The sequence below is a fragment of the Drechmeria coniospora genome, chromosome 02, assembly GCF_001625195.1.
Source record: "Drechmeria coniospora strain ARSEF 6962 chromosome 02, whole genome shotgun sequence".
In the NCBI taxonomy this organism is placed as follows: Eukaryota; Fungi; Ascomycota; class Sordariomycetes; order Hypocreales; family Ophiocordycipitaceae; genus Drechmeria; species Drechmeria coniospora.
The window spans coordinates 596,561-615,023 of NC_054390.1; the positions used below are offsets into that span (position 1 = coordinate 596,561).

The window sequence follows — 18,463 nt, forward strand, 5'->3', positions numbered from 1 at the left end:
TGCCGTCCTGGCCAGTTGAGGCCCGTGACTTTGGCAATCCGTCTGCTGGCTTCGGTTGGAGCAGATGAGAGATGAAGGTGAGGGATGATCCAAGGACGGAGTTGCTGAAGAGCATGACGAGTCCCCTGTCGTGGTACCTGATTCTACCAAGAAGCTAGGTCTAGGTATGAATACTTGCAGGGAAGTACCTGTACTACAAGTCTACGACGGGTAGGTTTGTAGGGAGTACATGTACATGGCAAGTAAGTTGGCATGCAAGTACCCAATTCAGTACTCCGAATTTAAGTATTAATACCAGCTTAATTACCTCTACTTACACCTACCAAGTACTGTGCTTACTGGTACTTACTTGTACCGACAATCATGCCAAAACGTACCCTTACAGTACGGAGTAGTAGTATTAATATCAAGTTATACTGTAGTCTGTACTTGTTGCTCTGACCTGCATGTGCTGAACTGAACGCCGTAAGCAGTATCTATTTGAATTGCATCACACCTAATCCGGGCTTGGGCGAGTACATGTACATGTACGCAGAACACCAAAATGTACATCTACTGGGGGTCTGCGTACGGTACGTATCTGCACGTTGTGCGCCTGATGCCTCCATGTGGCATCTGCCACGGACACGTGAGGTTCTGTAAGGTTCCGTGAGGTCCTGTGAGGTTCCGTGAGGTTCCGTGAGGTTCTGTGACATTCCGCACTCCAAAGTTACTCCGAATATATTGATAATACTGAGAGCTCGACCGAGTACGACGGCACAGCAATAGTGCCAAATGGCTTCAAAACGTAACCGGTATGCCCTACTCGGTAGACGAAGCGTGAATGTATATTCTCCCCAGCACGCATCAGCATAGTATGATAAAAAAGTTTGTATACTGGCATCGTCCTCTGGTCGTTGCGGAACCGGCGCCGCAAGTCCCCGTGGCCAAAAGCTGTACTTGCAGTACGTTAGCTGCGTTTCCTTGCATGAATGCCAACATCTACAGCTCCATGCCACCATGGATCCCTACTTGTGCTCGTACGGGGCCGACTCTCGTCGTCACCGCCTCCCCTTTGTCCCTTTCGTTCCCTTCGTCCCCTTCGCCCCGGGCGCCGATCGAGCCGTCTTCTTGCCCTTGCCCTTGGCCGCCGCCGCCGCCGCGTCTCCCTTGCCCTTCTTCCACAGGCCGCCGTCAATGGTCCGCGCCGCCTTGGCGTCGAGCCGCTTCTTGTCCTTGTTGCTCAGCTTGCCGCCGGCCTTCTTCTTCATCGACTCGCGCATGCCGTTGAGCTCGTCCTTGCCCGCCTGCTTCGCCTTGGCCTTGTCGTGCGCCGTCTCGAACCAGGTGCGCCGGGGCCGCCCCTTGATCTCGGCCTCATGCTCCATCATGTTCTCGCCCTTCCTGAGCACCATCTCGGCGTTGGCCAGCTGCTTCTCCTCCTTTTCCTGCTGCATAATCTCCTCAATCTCGTCGGCCATGCCCTCCACCTCGTCCGCCCACCTGTCGGCGTCGGCCGGCGCGATGACTCGGCTCACAATCTTGGCTCCCTGCGCCTTGCCGGCCCTCACGGCCGCCTTGACCACCTTTCGGTCGTTCTCCGCCGCGAGCGTCACGGCGACGCCCTTGCGGCCGGCACGCGCCGTGCGGCCGACTCGGTGCACGTAGATTTCGAGCGACTGCGGCGCCTCGTAGTTGATGACCGTGTCGACGCCCTTGATGTCGAGACCACGGGAGGCGAGGTCCGTGGCGAGCAGGTACGACACCTTGCCGTCTCGGAAGGACTCGACGCTCTCGATACGCTACGCATCAGGTCAGTCGGCCGCCTTCGCCGTCGTCGTCGTCCTCGCCCTCGGGCAACGAGTGGGTCGACGTACCTGTGTCTGGTTCATGGAGCCGTGCAGCTCGGCGCACGAGAGGTCGAGCAGGCCAAAGACGACGCGCGCCCGGTGCGCCTCCTTCTTTTGGCGGAAAAAGATGATGACCCTCTCGGTGTAGAGCGTCTTGCAGAGGTGGGCGAGGTAGCCCATGCGCTTCTCCTCCCGCCCGGGCCGCAGCCGGACAAACTCCTGCACCAGCGTGCCGACCGTCTTCTTCTTCGAGTCCACCATGACGCGGACCGGCTTGTTCATGCCGACGCGGATGAGCCGGTCGACCGTCGACGTCATGGTGGCGGAGAAGAGCATCGTCTGGCGCGACTTGGGCAGCGTCGTGAGGATCTCGTTGAGCTCGTCGGCGAAGCCATCCTCGAGCATGCGATCGGCCTCGTCGAGCACGAGGATCTCGACCGTGTCGAGGTTGAAGCCGGCCGAGTTTCGCATGTGATCGATGAACCGACCGGGCGTCGCAATCACCACGTCCGGCCGTCGTCGGAGCTCCGCCTCCTGCGCCTTCAGGCTCAGGCCACCGACGGCCATGGAAAATTTAATGTCCGTGTGGGACGCGAGCTTGGTCGACACGGCGAAGCACTGCATGGCGAGCTCTCGCGTCGGCGTGAGCACGACGACCCGCGTGGTCGGCATCTTGTTCGGCCGGTACAGCAGTCGCTCGAGGATGGGAATCATAAAGGCGCCCGTCTTGCCGGAGCCCGTGACGGCACCGCCGACGACGTCCTTGCCCATGAGCGCAATCGGTATCGACTTGGACTGGATGGGCGTCGGCTTGGAGAAGCCGACGGCGGCGAGGCCGCGAAGGATGGGGCGCGACAGGGACAGGGCCATGAACGATGACGCATCCGTCTGGCTGCCGGCCGCCTGCTTTTCCTCGGGCGCGAAGAAGGCCTCCTGCCTCGCCTGCTCTTCGGCGTCTTCCTCGTCGCCGCTCGCCTCGGACATGTCGTCGTCGTCGGGATGGCCGACGGGCGTCGCCACCGAGTCGTCGTCGGATGCTGGCTCGTCGTCCTCGTCGCCCTCGTCATCGTCGTCCTCGTCCCCACCCTCGTCGGATCCTTCGTCGTCCGACTCGGCGTTCATTCCAAAGGCGTCGTCGGCGAGAACCTCGTCGTCATCGTCGTCCAGGTCGATTTCCTCTTGCTCTTCCGGGGCGGCGCCGTCTTGGTCGTCGGATGTCTTGCCGTCGCCGTTTTTCTTACTCTCCCTTCGTCTCCGAATGATGTCGTCAATGTCGACGCCTTTGCTGACGGCAAACATTTTTTGCTTGGCACCTTCGAAGCCCCAGCCGGCGAAATCTTCGTCACCGGATCCGTCGTCGTCGACGAGAAACTCAAACTCGGAATCCATGGCACCGTCGTCGTCGTCCTTGCGGCCCCAAACACCTCCAGCATCCTCTCGGGCCTCTTCGGCCTCGTCTCCTGCAGAGTTCTGCACACCTTGCTTCGCCGCTAACTTGGCCGTCTTGGCCTTTTTGTCGGTCTTGACTTTTTTCTTGGCCGGCTGGGCGGCGAGGGCTTCCTCCTCGAGCAGCTCGACAGGGACATCCTCGGTGTCGGAGAGGGTGTAGACAAAGTCGTCGGTCGGCTTCCTCTTCTGCGGCGCCATTTTTATGAGATGGCCACGTCGTCGGCGGTGTCCAATGTCCCGTATCAGAGTGTCGGGCACGATGAAGTTGGTCGTCCAGCAGAGCTCGAAAATGATCGTTTACAATTTCTGGCGGTGAGAATACTGCCGCAAGGGCCCTCGCCCCATTTTTTGCCAATACGGAGCACTGTACGGGGCACTGTACGGAGCACTGTACGGAGTAGATGTACTTGTATTTGCTGCAAGTACTTGCCCCATACGGAGTACATAGTACAGCACGTTCTTTACGGAGATACATGGAAATACTGTGCTCCGTACTGTACAACTACAGTAAATAATTATTTGTAGTCGTAGTTGCACATTGTACTAATACAACTCGAGTAAGTAATTACTTATTATTTCCAGCGCAGTAATCCCGTAGTTTTGCCGTCCACTGTACCCCGCCGTTTGGTTGATTGGACGACCAGCTGCCAAGCAGGCGCCGCAGCAATAAATACAGTATTAATACTTAAGTAATTACTGAGTGTACAGTACTTGACCATGCTAATAATAATAATTGCTACCGTCCCAGGCACAGAACGACCAGCTAATTATTAGCTGGTGATTAATTTCGCCGGCTCCCTTTTCGTCGCCCATCGCTGCCTCGCCTCTGCCAAACTTGACCCTTTCTTCATCCCATTCTCGATACCCGCTGTTTTTGGCACCCGATTCTTTGCATCCTTTGCACTACCTCTACCGCATTCGTCAACATCGACATCGCGCCGCTGCATCGTCGGGACGGCCGTCGTCAGCAGCATCTTCTCCGCGTCCGTCCGTCCGAGTCACGAAGCCATCAAGACAAGATGGGCGAGTCGAGGTTCGTGCATCTCACAAGGCCGCGCACGGGTCGCTCTGACAGGCATGACGGCAGGCAAGAACTCGTGCAATGGCTCAACAGCCTCCTCCAGCTGAACATCACAAAGGTTGAGCAATGCGGCACGGGGTGAGTCGATTACCCCTCCCCCGCACCAGGCGGCGCGCCGGCCGTGACGGTGAGACGGTGCCGGCGTGCCAGTGGATCTGACGAGGAGCAGTGCCGCCCTTTGCCAGGTGTTTGACAGCATATACATGGACGTGCCCATGTCCAAGGTCAAGTTCAACGCAAACGGCGAGTGGTCGTACGTGCAAAATTTCAAGGTTCTCCAGAGTACGTACGGACGCGGCTCGTCCACCGCCGGATCGAACGCGTGACGGCTGACGGTGGCAGACATCTTCACCAAGCATCAGATCGAAAAGCCGATTCCGGTCGAGGCCCTCATCAAGTGCAAGATGCAGGACAATCTCGAGTTTCTCCAGTGGACCAAGAAGTTCTGGGACCTCAACTTCCCCGACCACGACTACGACGCCGTCGCCCGCAGAAAGGGGGGCGCCCTCCCGAGCAACACCAAGGCCCCCATCGCCGTCGGCGGTGCCCGTAGGGTAGGCACGACGCCGTCGGGGGCCGCCCCGCGCGTCGCCAAAGCCGCCGGTCCCGGCACGGCGGCGCTGCAGCAGGAAAACGCGACGCTCAAGGACACGGTGGGCGGCCTCGAGCGCGAACGGGACTTTTACTTCAGCAAGCTCCGAGACATAGAGCTCCTCGTGCAGCAGGCCGTCGACGAGGATCCGGAGCTCGAGAAGCAGGAGGATGGCCTCGTCAAGTCGATCCAGACGATCCTCTACTCGACCGAGGAAGGTTTCGAGATTCCCGAGGAGGGCGAGGCCGTCGACGACCAGGAGACGTTCTGAGCGAGGCGAGCGGCCGATGCTGATGGGCACAAAACGAACATGGATGGGGACGGCGACCGGAGAATGGTGCCGATGTCTGCACGGCTGCAGGAGGGCGTGACGCGTGACGGGCTACGCCGCGACTCATGATGGCGAGCAAAGGCATGTTTCCGGGACCTCGACCTTGAAACGCACGGGCAGTCGGGGAGTAGCAGTAGCGTATAGCTGGTAAGCTTCGAGGACGATGGCCCGGCCGCCACGTGCCGAGCATGAGAAAGAGACGTTGCTTCGTCCTAGACGGGTAGCAGGTGTCTGTGCAGGGTGGACATTCATCAGCAGCCATGAACGGCCACTCGGGCATGAAGAGCACCGGTGGCCGAGCACCGGTGGCCGAGCCCCGGTCGCCTTGGATGGGTGATTTCTCCCTACCGACCACGACATGGCCGTGTTGCGCATGCACTCTTTTCTTTGTGGGAGCATGGGCGGACTGTCGATGCCGGAGATGCAGCAGCACGTCGTAGAGGTAGGCGGCCGTCGTTTTCGTCGGCCGAGGGCGGCAGCAGTTGTCGATGGGCTCCCACGTGCTAGGAATACTGTACCTGCAATACGGGTACAGATTACTCCGTACGGAGTACAGCATGTACAGTGGGGTGGCAAAAATGTCGATTCAATTTGTAGGAGCAGCGCCACCAAAACTGAACCGTTATTTTTGTCAAGTGATTGTACAATGTAAGTACGGAGTACGGAGTAATCTGTACCCGTATTGCAGGTACAGTACTGTACTTGCTAGTATTCATCACTACCTAGTAGTAGGGGACCAGGTGAGGGACCTCGCGTCACTGGCACCTTGACCAATCCAGAGGAAGAATGAGGGTTACGGATCACGGCAGCCGCATTACTCGGCACTCTGCTCAGCTTCTATATCAATATCCAGATGGATTCATAGTTGCAGAGCGTTGATACTTGTTGAGTACGGAGTACATGTGTGCATGTTCGAGTGCAGGCATTGTACAGAGTACATGGCACGGCAGTACTGCGTGGGTGAGTACTCCGGAGGTGCACATTCTAGGCACTGTAATAACAAGTATTTCTTGTACTTGGGCATACTTGGGTGTACTCGGGAGGTGTATACTCTAGGTACTGTAAAAACAAGTATTTCCTGTACTCGCATACAAGTACTGTACATGAAATGCACAGTGCTGCCATACAGATTGGAGGCATGTGCTTGTAGGCTCGTAGGTACAAGCTCCTGTACTTTAAAGTGCCTACCAGTCCTACGGAGTACCAAAGGAAAAAGTACATGTAGGTACTTGTACTCCGTAATGTGCACGTATATGTATACAGGCGCTAAAGCCCAACCCGATAACCAACACGACGACTATAAGCAAGCAAGTAGTACATGCATGTTCCCTTGGACGGAGTACATGTACTCACAAGGTACATCGGGTGGACCATGACCTGTGTACCGGATGCCAAATACTTTGTACTGTACTTACTAGTACTGTACTTACTAGTACTTACTTTGTACTGTACTAATGGACAACGCCTGTCCTCATGGACGACGCCAAATGCTTGCAGGATGCATCATCACTTCTCGTCATCCTCACGCCGTCACACGACACGACCGACTCCACCTCGCAGCGCGGCAGTGAGCATACTGTACGCATCCGTAACTTGCATCATCGTCGGATGCTCCCAAACCCAACGCCGTCGTCCTTGACACCCATCCTCGCCACGGACGGAGACGGACGGTCCCATACTCGGGCCAACAGCAGGCAGCAGCCGTGCCGCTTCACCCCCAGGCGCATAAACGCACGGCTCGAGGACCGGCGGACATGGCACCGCCGCCCGAAATCGCCATCCCCTCGACGAGCGTCTCGGACGAAGGCTCCTCCAAGCCCTTTACCCTCTACAACATCACGCTCCGCCTCCCGCTCCGGTCGTACGTCGTGCAGAAGCGATACTCGGACTTTTCCCAGCTCCATGGCACCCTCGTCGAGCTCGTCGGCGCGCCGCCCCCGGCGCCGCTTCCGGCCAAGCACTGGCTCAAGTCGACGGTCAACTCGGCCGAGCTCACGAGGCATCGGCAGACGAGCCTCGAGACCTACCTCCGGACCATCGCCGAGACGCCCGACCGTCGATGGCGGGACACGGCCGCCTGGAGAGCCTTCCTCGGCCTGCCGAGCGCGAGCGCCAACAACTCGGCCGCGTCGGCCGCCGGCATGGCGGTGAACGCGGCGGCCGGGGCGGCGGACCCGGGCACCTGGCTCGACATGCACCGCGAGCTGAAGCAGTGCCTCCACGAGGCTCGCCAGTGCCTCTCCAGAAGGGACGGAGCGTCGCACGCGGGCGACGGCACCGCCGCGGCCGAGGCCGGCGCGTCGGCGAAGCGGGCGCTCGTCAAGGCCGGCAACGTCATCGCCGCCCTCGCCGACGGCCTGCGCAAGGTGCAGGAGTCGAAACGGCTCGGCGACGGAGAGCTGCGACGGCGACGGGACCTCGTCTCCTCGGCTCGCATGGAGCGCAACGGTCTGGAAAAGCTGGCGAGCGACATGGCGAGCCCGCCGTCGTCCGACGCCGACCGCCGCGGCCAGGGCTCGTCGTGTGCGGCCGAGAAGACGGGTCTGCCGGGCCGCGGGTGCAAGCCGGGCGGTCGCGTGCTCGGCGCGCCGCCGGCGGAGACGGACGAGACGCGGGAGCTCGACAACCAGGGCATCCTGATGCTGCAGAGGCGCGAGATGGAGGCGCAGGACGAGCAGGTGGAGCAGCTCGCCGCCATCATCCGGCGCCAGAAGGAGATGGGGCTCAAGATCAACGAGGAGGTCGAGGCCCACGGCGAGATGCTCGACCGCCTGGACCAGGACGTGACGCGCGTCGACGGCAAGCTCCGCGTGGCCAACGACCGCGTCAAGAGGATGTGACTCGCCGCCGCCGAGGCCGCGCTGAGATGGGTGCTGCTGTCCTTTCAGGTGGTCATCTGGTGGACGTGGGTGGCGCGGACGCTCGTCGACGCCGTCGCTTGGCTCTGCGAGATGTTTCTTGTCGTGCTGGGAGTGGACCATTAGCATGCGAGTTTGGCTTTTGACATGGATACGAGTTGATGGGAAATGCATACATTTGACATGGATACGAGTTGATGGGAAATGCATACATTTGACATGCATACGAGTTGATGGGAAATGCATACATTTGAACGGCGGCGAGAAGCTGTCCTGTTTCGAGCAGCTTGAGCGTTGAGCTGGGCGAGGATGAGCGTGCCCCTCGCTCCCGTGACATCAACGTTGCCCAGTACCTGTAATTACAGGGGCGAGTATGCAGTTGCACAATGATATTGCAGCGGAAAGATGACAAACACGGTATATTAGTTGTGCGCCTGTTCTACAGTATACGAAATATATTCTCTACCAGTTCTATGCTAAATATATTCTCTACCAGTTCTATGCTAAATATATTCTCTACCAGTTCTATGCTGAATATATTCTCTACCAGTTCTATGCTGAATATATTCTCTACCAGTTCTATGCTGAATATATTCTCTACCAGTTCTATACTAAATATATTCTCTACATGTTCCTGTATTCAAGCACATACAACTTGATAAAATATATGCGTATAAATGCATGCATGCACATCTACATACATCTCTACCTGTACTCCGTGGCATCTACAGTATTCGTCCCAATCTCGCCATGGAATGGAGTCGTCAGCCTGCTCGTATTGCTCGACGTCAGTCTTGTCGAGGTCATCTCGGCGTGACGAGCAGCGTCGGCCACCCTCGACATCCAAAGGTGATGCCGTCCCAGTCAGTTCAACCAAGTTCTAATGCCGCTCATGCCCCCTTCGCGGCGCAACCAGCAAGTCCATGAATTTACTCTACAGTGTACGGAGTAGTAACTGCAAATATTTGTAGTTGCACTTACTCAACCAAGTACATTTCAACTTGTGCATGCATTTGGATGGTGCAGAGCTGGTGCGTGAGGCCCAACTCGCATCTGGCGGGGCTGCCAGTCCACTGTGGATTTCATCTCGCGAGGGTTGTCCCGGCAACAGAGCCTGAATGGAGACCATCCCAGGCCGACGGCAATAACGTGCAAACATGCAAACAGTGCTCACGACACGGAGCATTATTTAATATTGCTTGGTTGGCTGCCATCGACAACGCTTCAGGGTTCAAGATCCCTCATGTCTTTGTCGTCATAGGTCGGGAGAAACGTCCATTTCCCACTTCGAGAAACGTCCATTTCCCACTTCCTCCTTCTGCCCCCCCGGCCCCTGTCCCCTTCTCTCGTCTCGTCTCCTCGCACGGCGGCTGCTGATGCACTCGTGCTCGCACAGCAAGCTCCTGGACCAGGGCGCGAGCTCGGCGAGGAGTGCGATTCGTCCGTCGTCGCGTTGCCGGGATGCTCGCCTGCTGTGGAGTTTCTGCACGCGGCGACGGTGAGGCGACGGCAGAAGCAAGCAGCAGCATCGTCGCCGTGATTCGTGACGGCCCATGATTGGGCGTCTGCGTGGATGCGAATGTGCCCATGGTGTGACGGGTGATGAGTTCACTCATTGGTCCCCTCGATGATGATTTTGCACCGAGCACTCGCATGGGATGGTGAAGGAGAGGTTGCCGTTCATTTCATCGTGACCATGAGGCCGATCCGAAACAACGTCCAGCAGCCATCGAAGCCTCGAGACGCGAGGATTCAGCGCATCCGCCGCCCCTACAACTCGCCCAAACATCACCCAAACACACTCCCACAGGCCCAGCTAGAAGCCCGCTAGTGGCCCGGCTAGTGGCCCCGGTACCTACTAACTTGCAGTACACTGTACAGCCTGTAAGTACAGCGCTTAGGTCCCGCTAGAGACCCTGCTGGCGCCCCGCCTCCGCGCTGATCGAGCCTGGCCCTTTTGGTGCATCTTGACCCCCCGCGACTTTTTTTTGGGCCCCTGTTAGCCTATGCCTCTGCTTGTGCTGTGCTGTGCTGTGCTGTGCTGTGCTGTGCTGTGCTGTGCTGCCATGGCAGGCTTGGGTAAACAACCCTCGTCCTTCCCACCTCGCCACTTCTTCTCTGGCAAAATCAAAATCAAATCTCGCCTCCCCTTTCACAACCTCATCGTCCCCTTTCACAACCTCATCGTCTCTGCTAACCTCTCTCCGTGCTGCGGCATCGACAACTTTTCCATCGCTCTTGGCGTCCGTGTTGCCTTCATCGCAGCAGCTTCTTCATTCGTCACCGTCCTTTGCCCTCTGCCCCTTTGTTTTCTTCGAGCCCGTCGTTGCCCTGATCCTTTGCCACGCACCTGGAGCTCCATCTCGGTGAGCCTCCGTCTTGTCCGAACCGTCCGTCAGCTTCTGACCCTGAACAGGAGTCTTCTTCTCGACGTCCCATGGCATTTTCCGTGTCCCCCTAGACGAAGGCGATTCGACCGAGCTGCCATCCGTTCCGAGCTCCTCAACGCATAGGCACCCAGCACCTCTTCGGCCCTCGAAAGGTCGTCATGGGTGCACCTCCGCCGCCTCCGCCGCACGGCGAGACGCCCAAGTCGTCGGGCTTGCCGCCTGGCAAGTATGACATCTTCGTCATCCCCGAGCATTCGGCCGGCTCGGGCTTCCTCTACCTGCCGTCGTTGCAGCCCAGCGTCAACAGCTTTGCCGCCGGCTTCGCCTCGGCCCTCATCCTCGTTGCCCTCTTCCAGACCATGGCTCCGGCCTTTCGAGCCTGGTGGGATAGCTTCCAGGGCATGGGCAACATGGGCATCACCCTGCTCGTCCTCGGCGTCGGCTTCGGAGCCTGGGCCTTGGGACGGACGCAAAACGACGCCCCGCCGTCGCACGGCACGTCGGCGTCATCCGGCGCAGGCCCGGGAGGCTTCGGCTCGTCCACTTCGACGCCTCCCCCGAATGCCGACGCCCCCCCTCCCCCCTCACACGGCAGCGGTCCTGCTCCTCCGCCAAGAGGAAACCCCGCGCCGCCCCCGCCTCAGCCGGAGAAGCCCAAGGCGGCGTGGAATCAACGGTCGACTCCGCAGCCGGAACCCGCGAGCAAGGGATCCTGGGAGAAGGCGCGCGAGGAGACGAGAAGGAAGGAAGAGGAGCGCAAGGCGAAGGAGACGGAGCAGAAACGACGCGACGAGGCGGCCAAGCGACTGGCAGAGCTCCGCGCCAAGGAAGCATCCGAGAGAGCCGAGAGAGAAAAGGAGCGGGAGCGGAGAGAAAAGGAGGCCGAGCAGAAGAAGAGGGAGGCCGAGGAAAAGGCGGCGCGCGAAAAGGAGAGGGCGGCGGCGGAGGAGAGGACGAGGGCAGAGGCGGCGGCGGCGGGCGCGAGGAGTGCGAATCGTGTCGGCAGCTCCTACGCCTACTCGGCCGTCGGCGAAAAGACCAGCATGTGGCCCAACGGACGGCCCGCCGCCGCCTCCTCCTCCCACTCGGCCGCCTCCTCGCCGTCGAGGAATCCGCCGAGTCCCGGAAAGCCCCCGGCACCGACGGCCAAGACGTACGTGAGCACCGACGACGACGCCCACTCCTTCAGGCCGTACGACCGCCCGACGAGCGCGCGAAGGGGACGCTCCGAGTCGTCAATGGGCGGCTCCGAGGCGTCCTGGGCTCCCTCGCACACGACGGCCCGCACGACGCCTCCGCCGTCGGAGCGCGGTCCTTATTCCACGAAGGATCCCGACAAGATTGTCATCCAGGCCGTCTACCTTTTCATGAACCAATTCGCCAAGACGCCTGCCAGTCAGCTCCTTTCCGGCGTCGGCTCCGTCACCGACGGCCTCGTTCTGCGCCTCACCACCGAGGGTCTCTTCATCGACGACGACGTCCGCGGCGTGCCCCAGCGAGAGTGGGACGTCAAGGCTTGGACGCTCAAAAACATCGAGGTATGGTGCCCCCCGCACTGCTTGACTTCTTCTGCGTCTGCTTCGAACCCGACCGCCGGCGCCAAGAGCCCCCCCCATTTGCTTTACAAGATGGCCACGGCCCGCCGCAACTTGGACCGCGACGCCGCCAAGGTCCTCACCGGTGAGGATGCCGACGCGTACCTCGCCGACCTGCTTCGTTCTTGCAAAAACTGCTGCCGACTTGGCCTGTGCGAACGAACCTTTCAGAATACTAACATTCAACTTCCTTCCGGCCAGACTGGACGGTGGAACGCCAAGGGACTGCACGTCCTCCGCGCGACGATTCGCGACCAGGAAGCCAAGCGATACCTCTTCGTCTTGGACGAGGCGGAGAGCTGGAAGGTGGCCGTCGGACTGCAGCGCCTGCGTCGGGGCACACAGGTCCGCCAGCTCGGCGTCGGCGGCATGTCGGCGTCTGATGCCCGCGCGACGCTCGAGATGTTGGGTTGGGGCGAGTGACGGCTGGGACATCGAGGGGGGAGGAGAGCCTGCTATATATGCGCCGAGTCATGGGCGAGAGGTTGCCGATTCGGCGTTGGGGCCGTTGTTGGAATGCGGGTGCATCGCAGACGAAGCGCAACGACTCGCACATGGCCCACTGGCCACCGCCGTTAGACATTCCATTCGTTATACCCCAGTCCATGGAGGAATGCAATATTTCTGTACAGTACGGCTGTACGCATGTATACATGTATGTTTCTGTCTGGAAATAAGAAGATATGTGCGGCACCTCTACGAGGCTGTGAACTTGGCACTAGGAATTCGACATGGCGACGCTTGCTCTCCTACTCGACACCACACTGGCCTGGCATTGCACTTTTGGTCCAACCTTTTTTGGGTCCAGAATGAGGAGACATACTCAAATCGAGCATCGACACAGCCGTTTCGAAATCGCCGAGCTCCCATCATGGTCACGGTGAAATGCAAATGGTATCACGACAGTCAATGTACATGTATATGTCAGCCGTTTGCTCTACCATCATCAGTCGTAGACGGTCATCCTTGAGCAGGTTGGCCGTGACAAGCATGGATGCTCGCACCTGCAGCGTGCACGCTCTGATACATGACAAGCGGCTGCTGTGCCCCGAGCCTTAGACGTCGTCGGCTCCCACCGCCTCGTACCCTCCTCTTGTCCTGATGCCCGTGAGGCGCATGAGCGTCGGGCTCTCGTACATGGCCGTGTAGTCGACCTTTTCGCCGCCCAGCACGGCACTGCCATTCTCCCTCTGTCCGAAGACGGGCGAGGGATCGCACCAAAAGTCCCTGCAGTTCGATAGGCACCCTCTGCTGTAGGGGTTCTTGTTCTTGCGCTTGTTCTTGCCCGAAGCCGCCCCGCGCCCGGTGATGGTCTCGATGAAGGGGTCGACGCCGAGCAGCCGGCTCCACTGCTTGAGCACGCCGCCTTTGTGCCGGCTGGCACCCGGCGTCTCGGCCGATGCGGCGAGGGCCAGGCTGGGGTCGAGCGGCGTGCCGGTAGAGGTGAGGGCCATGGTCGGAGGGCTGATGTGGATGCCCGTCATGTTCTCGTACGTCGTCATGGCGCGGGAGACCTGGAAGAATTGGGTAAAGACGAGCATGGTGACCCAAATGAGCTGCAACGATATCCAGACGGCAAGTATGAGCGTGTACGAGTCGGCGTTGATCATCTTGCACGGCGACGGGCCAAAGACGTTGCACGTCTCGGCGGCGGCAGGTGCAACGTTGGCAAAGTCTGACCCGTCAGCAGCCGTTCAAGACCGAGGCCGGGCAGGGGTCTTACAGTAATACAGGAGCCCGTCGTAGACGAAGATGCCGGCCGTGAGGCAAACGAGATACAAGAAGAAATGTCGGTGGTTGTTGACGCCGACGCAGTTGTACACCCACGGGCAGTGGCTATCCGCGTCAGCCGGGGCACGGTGCCGCATCGACGAGTCACTCACTGGTCATGCTTGGCCACGCAGCGCTGGCACCTTCGGCAGTGCTTGCTCCGAAGGGGCGTCCTGATCATGCAGGTGACGCAAAAATGGGACTCGTCGTACTTCCACTCCTTGAGCAGCTCGTCGATGACGGCTCTCTGCTCGGCGATGCCGTTGAGCTTGGGGACGAATCCGGGGTCGTACCGCATGCTCGCGGCGTAGAAGAAGGCCGTCATGAAGTAGAGAAAGGCGAAGACGAGGTTGAGGAGGTAGTGGGGGGATTCCGCGGCCGCGAGGCCGCGCGTCGTGGTGGGTAGGATGACGACGAGCCAGTTGACGCCGACGAAGAAGAGGGAGCCTGCGAAGATGCCAGCCATCCAGGGCTGGGGGGGGGGGGTTCGGAGAGTCAGCGCGAGCAGAGGCAAAGGGGAGAGGACGGGAACGAGGCTTCCTTACCGTCTTGTGAAAGTGGCGCATGTCCGAAGGCGCATACTCCAAGACCTGCTTCGCGCAGAGATGGATGCCGTAGATGAAGGCGCAGGCGATGGGGACGCCAAAGTAGACGGGAAAGCGGGCGAGGGCGAAGAGGACGGCAAAGGTGAGGAGGAAGGGCCAGAAGAAGAGGAAGCGGGTGGCAAAGACCCTCTTGTCCTTGAGGAAGTAGCTCGCGCCGGGCCAGGGCGGCGTCGCCACGTGGCCGTCCTCGCCGTAGCCGCACTCCCTCAGGGCGCGATGCCAGACGGGTTGGGTGTTGAGCTCGCTGGCGGTGACGGCGGGGGTCTTGCCCGAGTCCGTCTTGGCGAAGCGATCGGCGCCGTACTCGATGAGCTTGAGGATGCAGCCCGGGTTCCCCTTGACGAGGGCCCAGTGCAGGGCGGTGAAACCCTGCTCGTCGGTGGCGTGGACGCTGGCCCCCCAGCGGAGGAAGATGTCGACGCATTGGGGGAAGCCCTTGTAGGCGGCCCACATGAGGGAGGTGTGGCCGAAGCTGTCGAGGACGTCGACGGGGATGCCCTGGTGGAGCAGGAGGACGATGAGGAGAACGTTGCCGTTGAAGGTGGAGATGTGCAAGGTGTTGTAGCCTTGCGCGTCGGTTATGAGGGGGTCGGCGCCGTGCTGGAGGAGCAGGTCGACGGTGTAGTAGTGGCACCGCTGAGCGGCCCATTGCAAGGGCGTGGCGACGGAGTCACCGCCCTTGGTGTTGATCTTGGCGCCGTGCTCGATGAGGAACTTGCACATGGCGTACTGATTGTTGATGGCCGCCCACTGCATGGCGTTTGTCAGCCAACAAGGATCGCATACCCGCTGTCCCCCATAACGGGGGTGAAGCGAAGACGGAGAGATGGGAGTCGAGAGAGGGGTCGAGAGAGGGGTCGAGAGAGGGGTCGAGCGACGCGGAGAGGAAGGAGGAGAGCGAGGAGGAGGAGGAGGAGGAGGAGGAGGAGGAGGAGGAGGAGGAGGAGGAGGAGGAGGAGGAGGAGGAGGAGGAGGAGGAGGAGGAGGAGGAGGAGGAGGAGGAGGAGGAGGAGGAGGAGGAAGAAGAAGAGGAAAAGGAGGAGGAGGAGAACGAGGAGGAGGACAAGGAGGAAGAAGAAGAGGGGGGACCAACATGCAGCGGAGTGATGCCTTCGTTGTCGGCAAACGTGGCATCAAACTCGCCCGAGGCAAAGAGCTTCTCCATGGCAGCAATGTCACCGACGCGGGCGACCTGCATGATGTCGTTGTCCGGGGGCCGCGAGGGCTCCTCGTCGGCGGGGAGGCTGCCCATCTCCATCTCGCTGTTGAGCTTCGGGGCCGCAGCCGTCGACTTGGAGGAGAGCTGAATCGGGGCGGCCGAGGGGGCTGATGAGGCAGCCGAGATGCTGCTGGGCCTGACGGGGCTTCCCATGTACCGATGCTGTCGAGGCAGACTCTGCCGTCACCGCCGTCACCGAGGGAGGGAGGGATTTGGACGGCGACCGCCAAGTCTCCGCGGTTTGGACGGAAAGGGCGAAACGGACACGACCTTTGTTGAGCTCGCTACTGCCGTCTGCGCATGTTGCTGGAAGGGATTGGGCTCGAAGAGATCAAGGGACGGCTTGATGGAGAGTGAGGCCGTACACGAGTCGAGGATGGTGCCAGCAAGGCCAGACGGCAAAAGACGTGCCTGTTGTCAGTAGACTTTCGACTGCCAAGCTGGATGCTCTGTAATGCAGGGCAAACAGCGAGCGAGCTCAACCATGCCTCCAGAAGTGGCCTAGCCTGGACGTGGTGGCGGAGCTCAATTCTGAGGAGTACAAGTACTTATTTCCGCTCGTGAACAGTCTGGAAATGTCCGTACCGAGACTTGAGCGTGCACTGTTCTGACACTGTACTGGTAGTGCTGCAAGAACTTGCATGTACAAAGTGCCGCAAGTAACAATACACCTATTTACAAGTACCGGTACACGCAAGGGCAACGTGCGGAAAAATTACAGCATGGAAATTGCCAACTAAAGGATGCCTTTTAGTATAATTAAATGCAAAGTCCTGCCATGTCAGTATTAGCGGTCCCTAGGTATCTACAGTAGATGCCAGTGTACATGTACTGTCAGTGTACTTACGTGTACAGTACTGTCAGTGTACATGTACAGTACTGTCAGTGTACATGTACAGTACTGTCAGTGTACATGTACAGTACTGTCAGTGTACATGTACAGTCACTTGACAAAAGTGACGATTCAGTTTTGGTGGTGCTACCCCTAAAAATTGAATCTACATTTTTGCCACCCCACTGTACAAGTACAGTACTGTCAGTGTACATGTACTGTCAGTGTACGTGTACAATACAGTTCACCGTACAAGTAGGCGGTACTGCAGGAATCAAGTACTGTACAACTCCTGGTACTGCAGGAATCAAGTACTGCACATCTCCTTACTTACGGTACATGTACTTACTCCGTGCTCTGTGCAACTGATACTATCAGCAGCAGGCTGTAGTGGGGTGGCAAAAATGTCGATTCAATTTGTAGGAGTAGCGCTACCAACACTGAATCGTCAATTTTGTCAAGTGACTACTTACAGCACACTTAGTACCTGTAGCTGTGCTGTACTTGGCTGTACAGGTACCCATCGGCCAGCACAGATGGCACTATACCGCGCCTGGAAAGGCAGCTCTGCTGTGGCTGAACCTCGCCATCTCATCCTTCATTTCGCGTGGCGTCGGACCGGAGCTCGTTCATCCGACGAGCATCCTGGATTCTTCCACACACCACGGCCTCTCTCGGCGACGATTCGCCATCGAACTGCGATAAAGGCTAACCCCCAGCACCATCGTCCCAGGCATTCATCGCCTTCATAACTGCCCGCTCGTTGCTGCCGCGGCCCTCGGCTGGCCCGCTCGACCATGGCGTCCTTCACCTCGATCGTCGAGACTCTCATGACGCCGTCCCTCCCCGTCATCCTGTTCGGCATCCTCCTCGTCCTCGGCGCGCCGATCCTCCTGCACGTCCTCCTCTCCTCGTCGGCGACCTACACGACGCCCCCGCTCGTCCTCCTCCTCGGGCCTCCGCAGGCGGGAAAGACGGCGCTGCTGACGCTCCTCGAGCGCGGTACCGTGCCGGCCAAGACGCACACGTCCCAGACGACGCAGTCGGTCGAGCTCAACGCCTCCCTCGACTCGGCCTCGAGCCGGTCGTTCCGCAACCACGAGGACGCGTCGGGGACGCATACCAAGTTCCTCCTCGTCGACACCCCCGGCCACGGCAAGCTGCGCAACGTCGCCGCGGCGAAGCTCGGCCGGGCCGAGAAGCTCAAGGCCGTCGTCTTCGTCGTCGACGCCGCCGCCCTCGGCGAGCCGGAGACGCTGGCGGCGACGGCCTCGTACCTCTACGACGTGCTGCTGCACCTCCAGAGGCGGGCCGGCGCCAAGGCCAAGGGGAAGGAGCAGGCGGCGATGCCGGTGCTCGTGGCCGCCAACAAGATGGATCTCTTCACGGCCCTGCCGGCGACCATGGTCAAGTCGCAGCTGGAGACGGAGCTCGGCCGGATCCGCGTCTCCCGGAGCAAGGGCCTGCTCGACTCGGGCGTCGGCATCGACGAGATCGGCTCGGAGGAGCAGGATGCTTGGCTCGGCGAGTACGGGTCGGACAAGTTTTCCTTTGAACAGATGCGCGAGTTTGACATGGACGTCGACGTCTTGGGGGGCAGCGTCACGGCGCCCGAGGCCGACGTCGACAAATGGTGGTGGTGGATGGCCCAGAGGGTGTGAGCCGTCGTCGGCCGAGTCAGTCCTTTTCTCTCTCGCGCGACCCCTACTTTTGGGGGGATAAAAGAAAACATGGGGGGGGTGGCATGGCGACGGCGCACGGTTCATTGTACGATACGCAAGCATGCCGCGGGCACCTCGCAGTTGCTCCTGGCACTCGTCATGTCATTGCCGGCCCCGTGGCCTCCTAGAATGCATCGTGCCTCGTGGCGCAGCCGCAGATGTTGAGTCGGCGAGCCACCCACCATTCCTCG

General features: G+C 59.6%; 6 protein-coding genes across 6 annotated transcripts; 4 read left to right on the forward strand and 2 right to left on the reverse strand.

The window, feature by feature from the left end:
* Window positions 1–1,040: 1,040 nt before the first annotated feature.
* Window positions 1,041–3,476, reverse strand: DCS_03424 (dependent RNA helicase drs-1; the record flags this gene model as incomplete). Its single annotated transcript, XM_040800743.1, has 2 exons — window positions 1,041–1,781; window positions 1,857–3,476. The coding sequence occupies 2 exons, from the start codon at window positions 3,474–3,476 to the stop codon at window positions 1,041–1,043; spliced, it is 2,361 nt and encodes a 786-aa protein (XP_040655776.1).
* An 821-nt stretch (window positions 3,477–4,297) lies between these two features.
* DCS_03425 (putative EB1-like protein) lies at window positions 4,298–5,222 on the forward strand (the record flags this gene model as incomplete). Its single annotated transcript, XM_040800744.1, has 4 exons — window positions 4,298–4,311; window positions 4,366–4,437; window positions 4,529–4,641; window positions 4,702–5,222. 4 exons carry the CDS (start codon window positions 4,298–4,300, stop codon window positions 5,220–5,222), a joined length of 720 nt encoding a protein of 239 aa, XP_040655777.1.
* A 1,814-nt stretch (window positions 5,223–7,036) lies between these two features.
* DCS_03426 (Vacuolar morphogenesis protein 7 like protein) lies at window positions 7,037–8,122 on the forward strand (the record flags this gene model as incomplete). Its single annotated transcript, XM_040800745.1, has 1 exon — window positions 7,037–8,122. One exon carries the CDS (start codon window positions 7,037–7,039, stop codon window positions 8,120–8,122), a length of 1,086 nt encoding a protein of 361 aa, XP_040655778.1.
* A 2,566-nt stretch (window positions 8,123–10,688) lies between these two features.
* DCS_03427 (trans-sialidase-like protein) lies at window positions 10,689–12,548 on the forward strand (the record flags this gene model as incomplete). The annotated part of the gene is made up of 1 exon (XM_040800746.1): window positions 10,689–12,548. One exon carries the CDS (start codon window positions 10,689–10,691, stop codon window positions 12,546–12,548), a length of 1,860 nt encoding a protein of 619 aa, XP_040655779.1.
* Window positions 12,549–13,180: 632 nt separating this feature from the next.
* DCS_03428 (Palmitoyltransferase AKR1) lies at window positions 13,181–15,872 on the reverse strand (the record flags this gene model as incomplete). The annotated part of the gene is made up of 5 exons (XM_040800747.1): window positions 13,181–13,800; window positions 13,849–13,961; window positions 14,009–14,367; window positions 14,441–15,250; window positions 15,594–15,872. The coding sequence occupies 5 exons, from the start codon at window positions 15,870–15,872 to the stop codon at window positions 13,181–13,183; spliced, it is 2,181 nt and encodes a 726-aa protein (XP_040655780.1).
* Window positions 15,873–17,348: 1,476 nt separating this feature from the next.
* DCS_03429 (Signal recognition particle receptor, beta subunit) lies at window positions 17,349–18,212 on the forward strand (the record flags this gene model as incomplete). The annotated part of the gene is made up of 1 exon (XM_040800748.1): window positions 17,349–18,212. The coding sequence occupies one exon, from the start codon at window positions 17,349–17,351 to the stop codon at window positions 18,210–18,212; it is 864 nt and encodes a 287-aa protein (XP_040655781.1).
* Window positions 18,213–18,463: the final 251 nt, after the last annotated feature.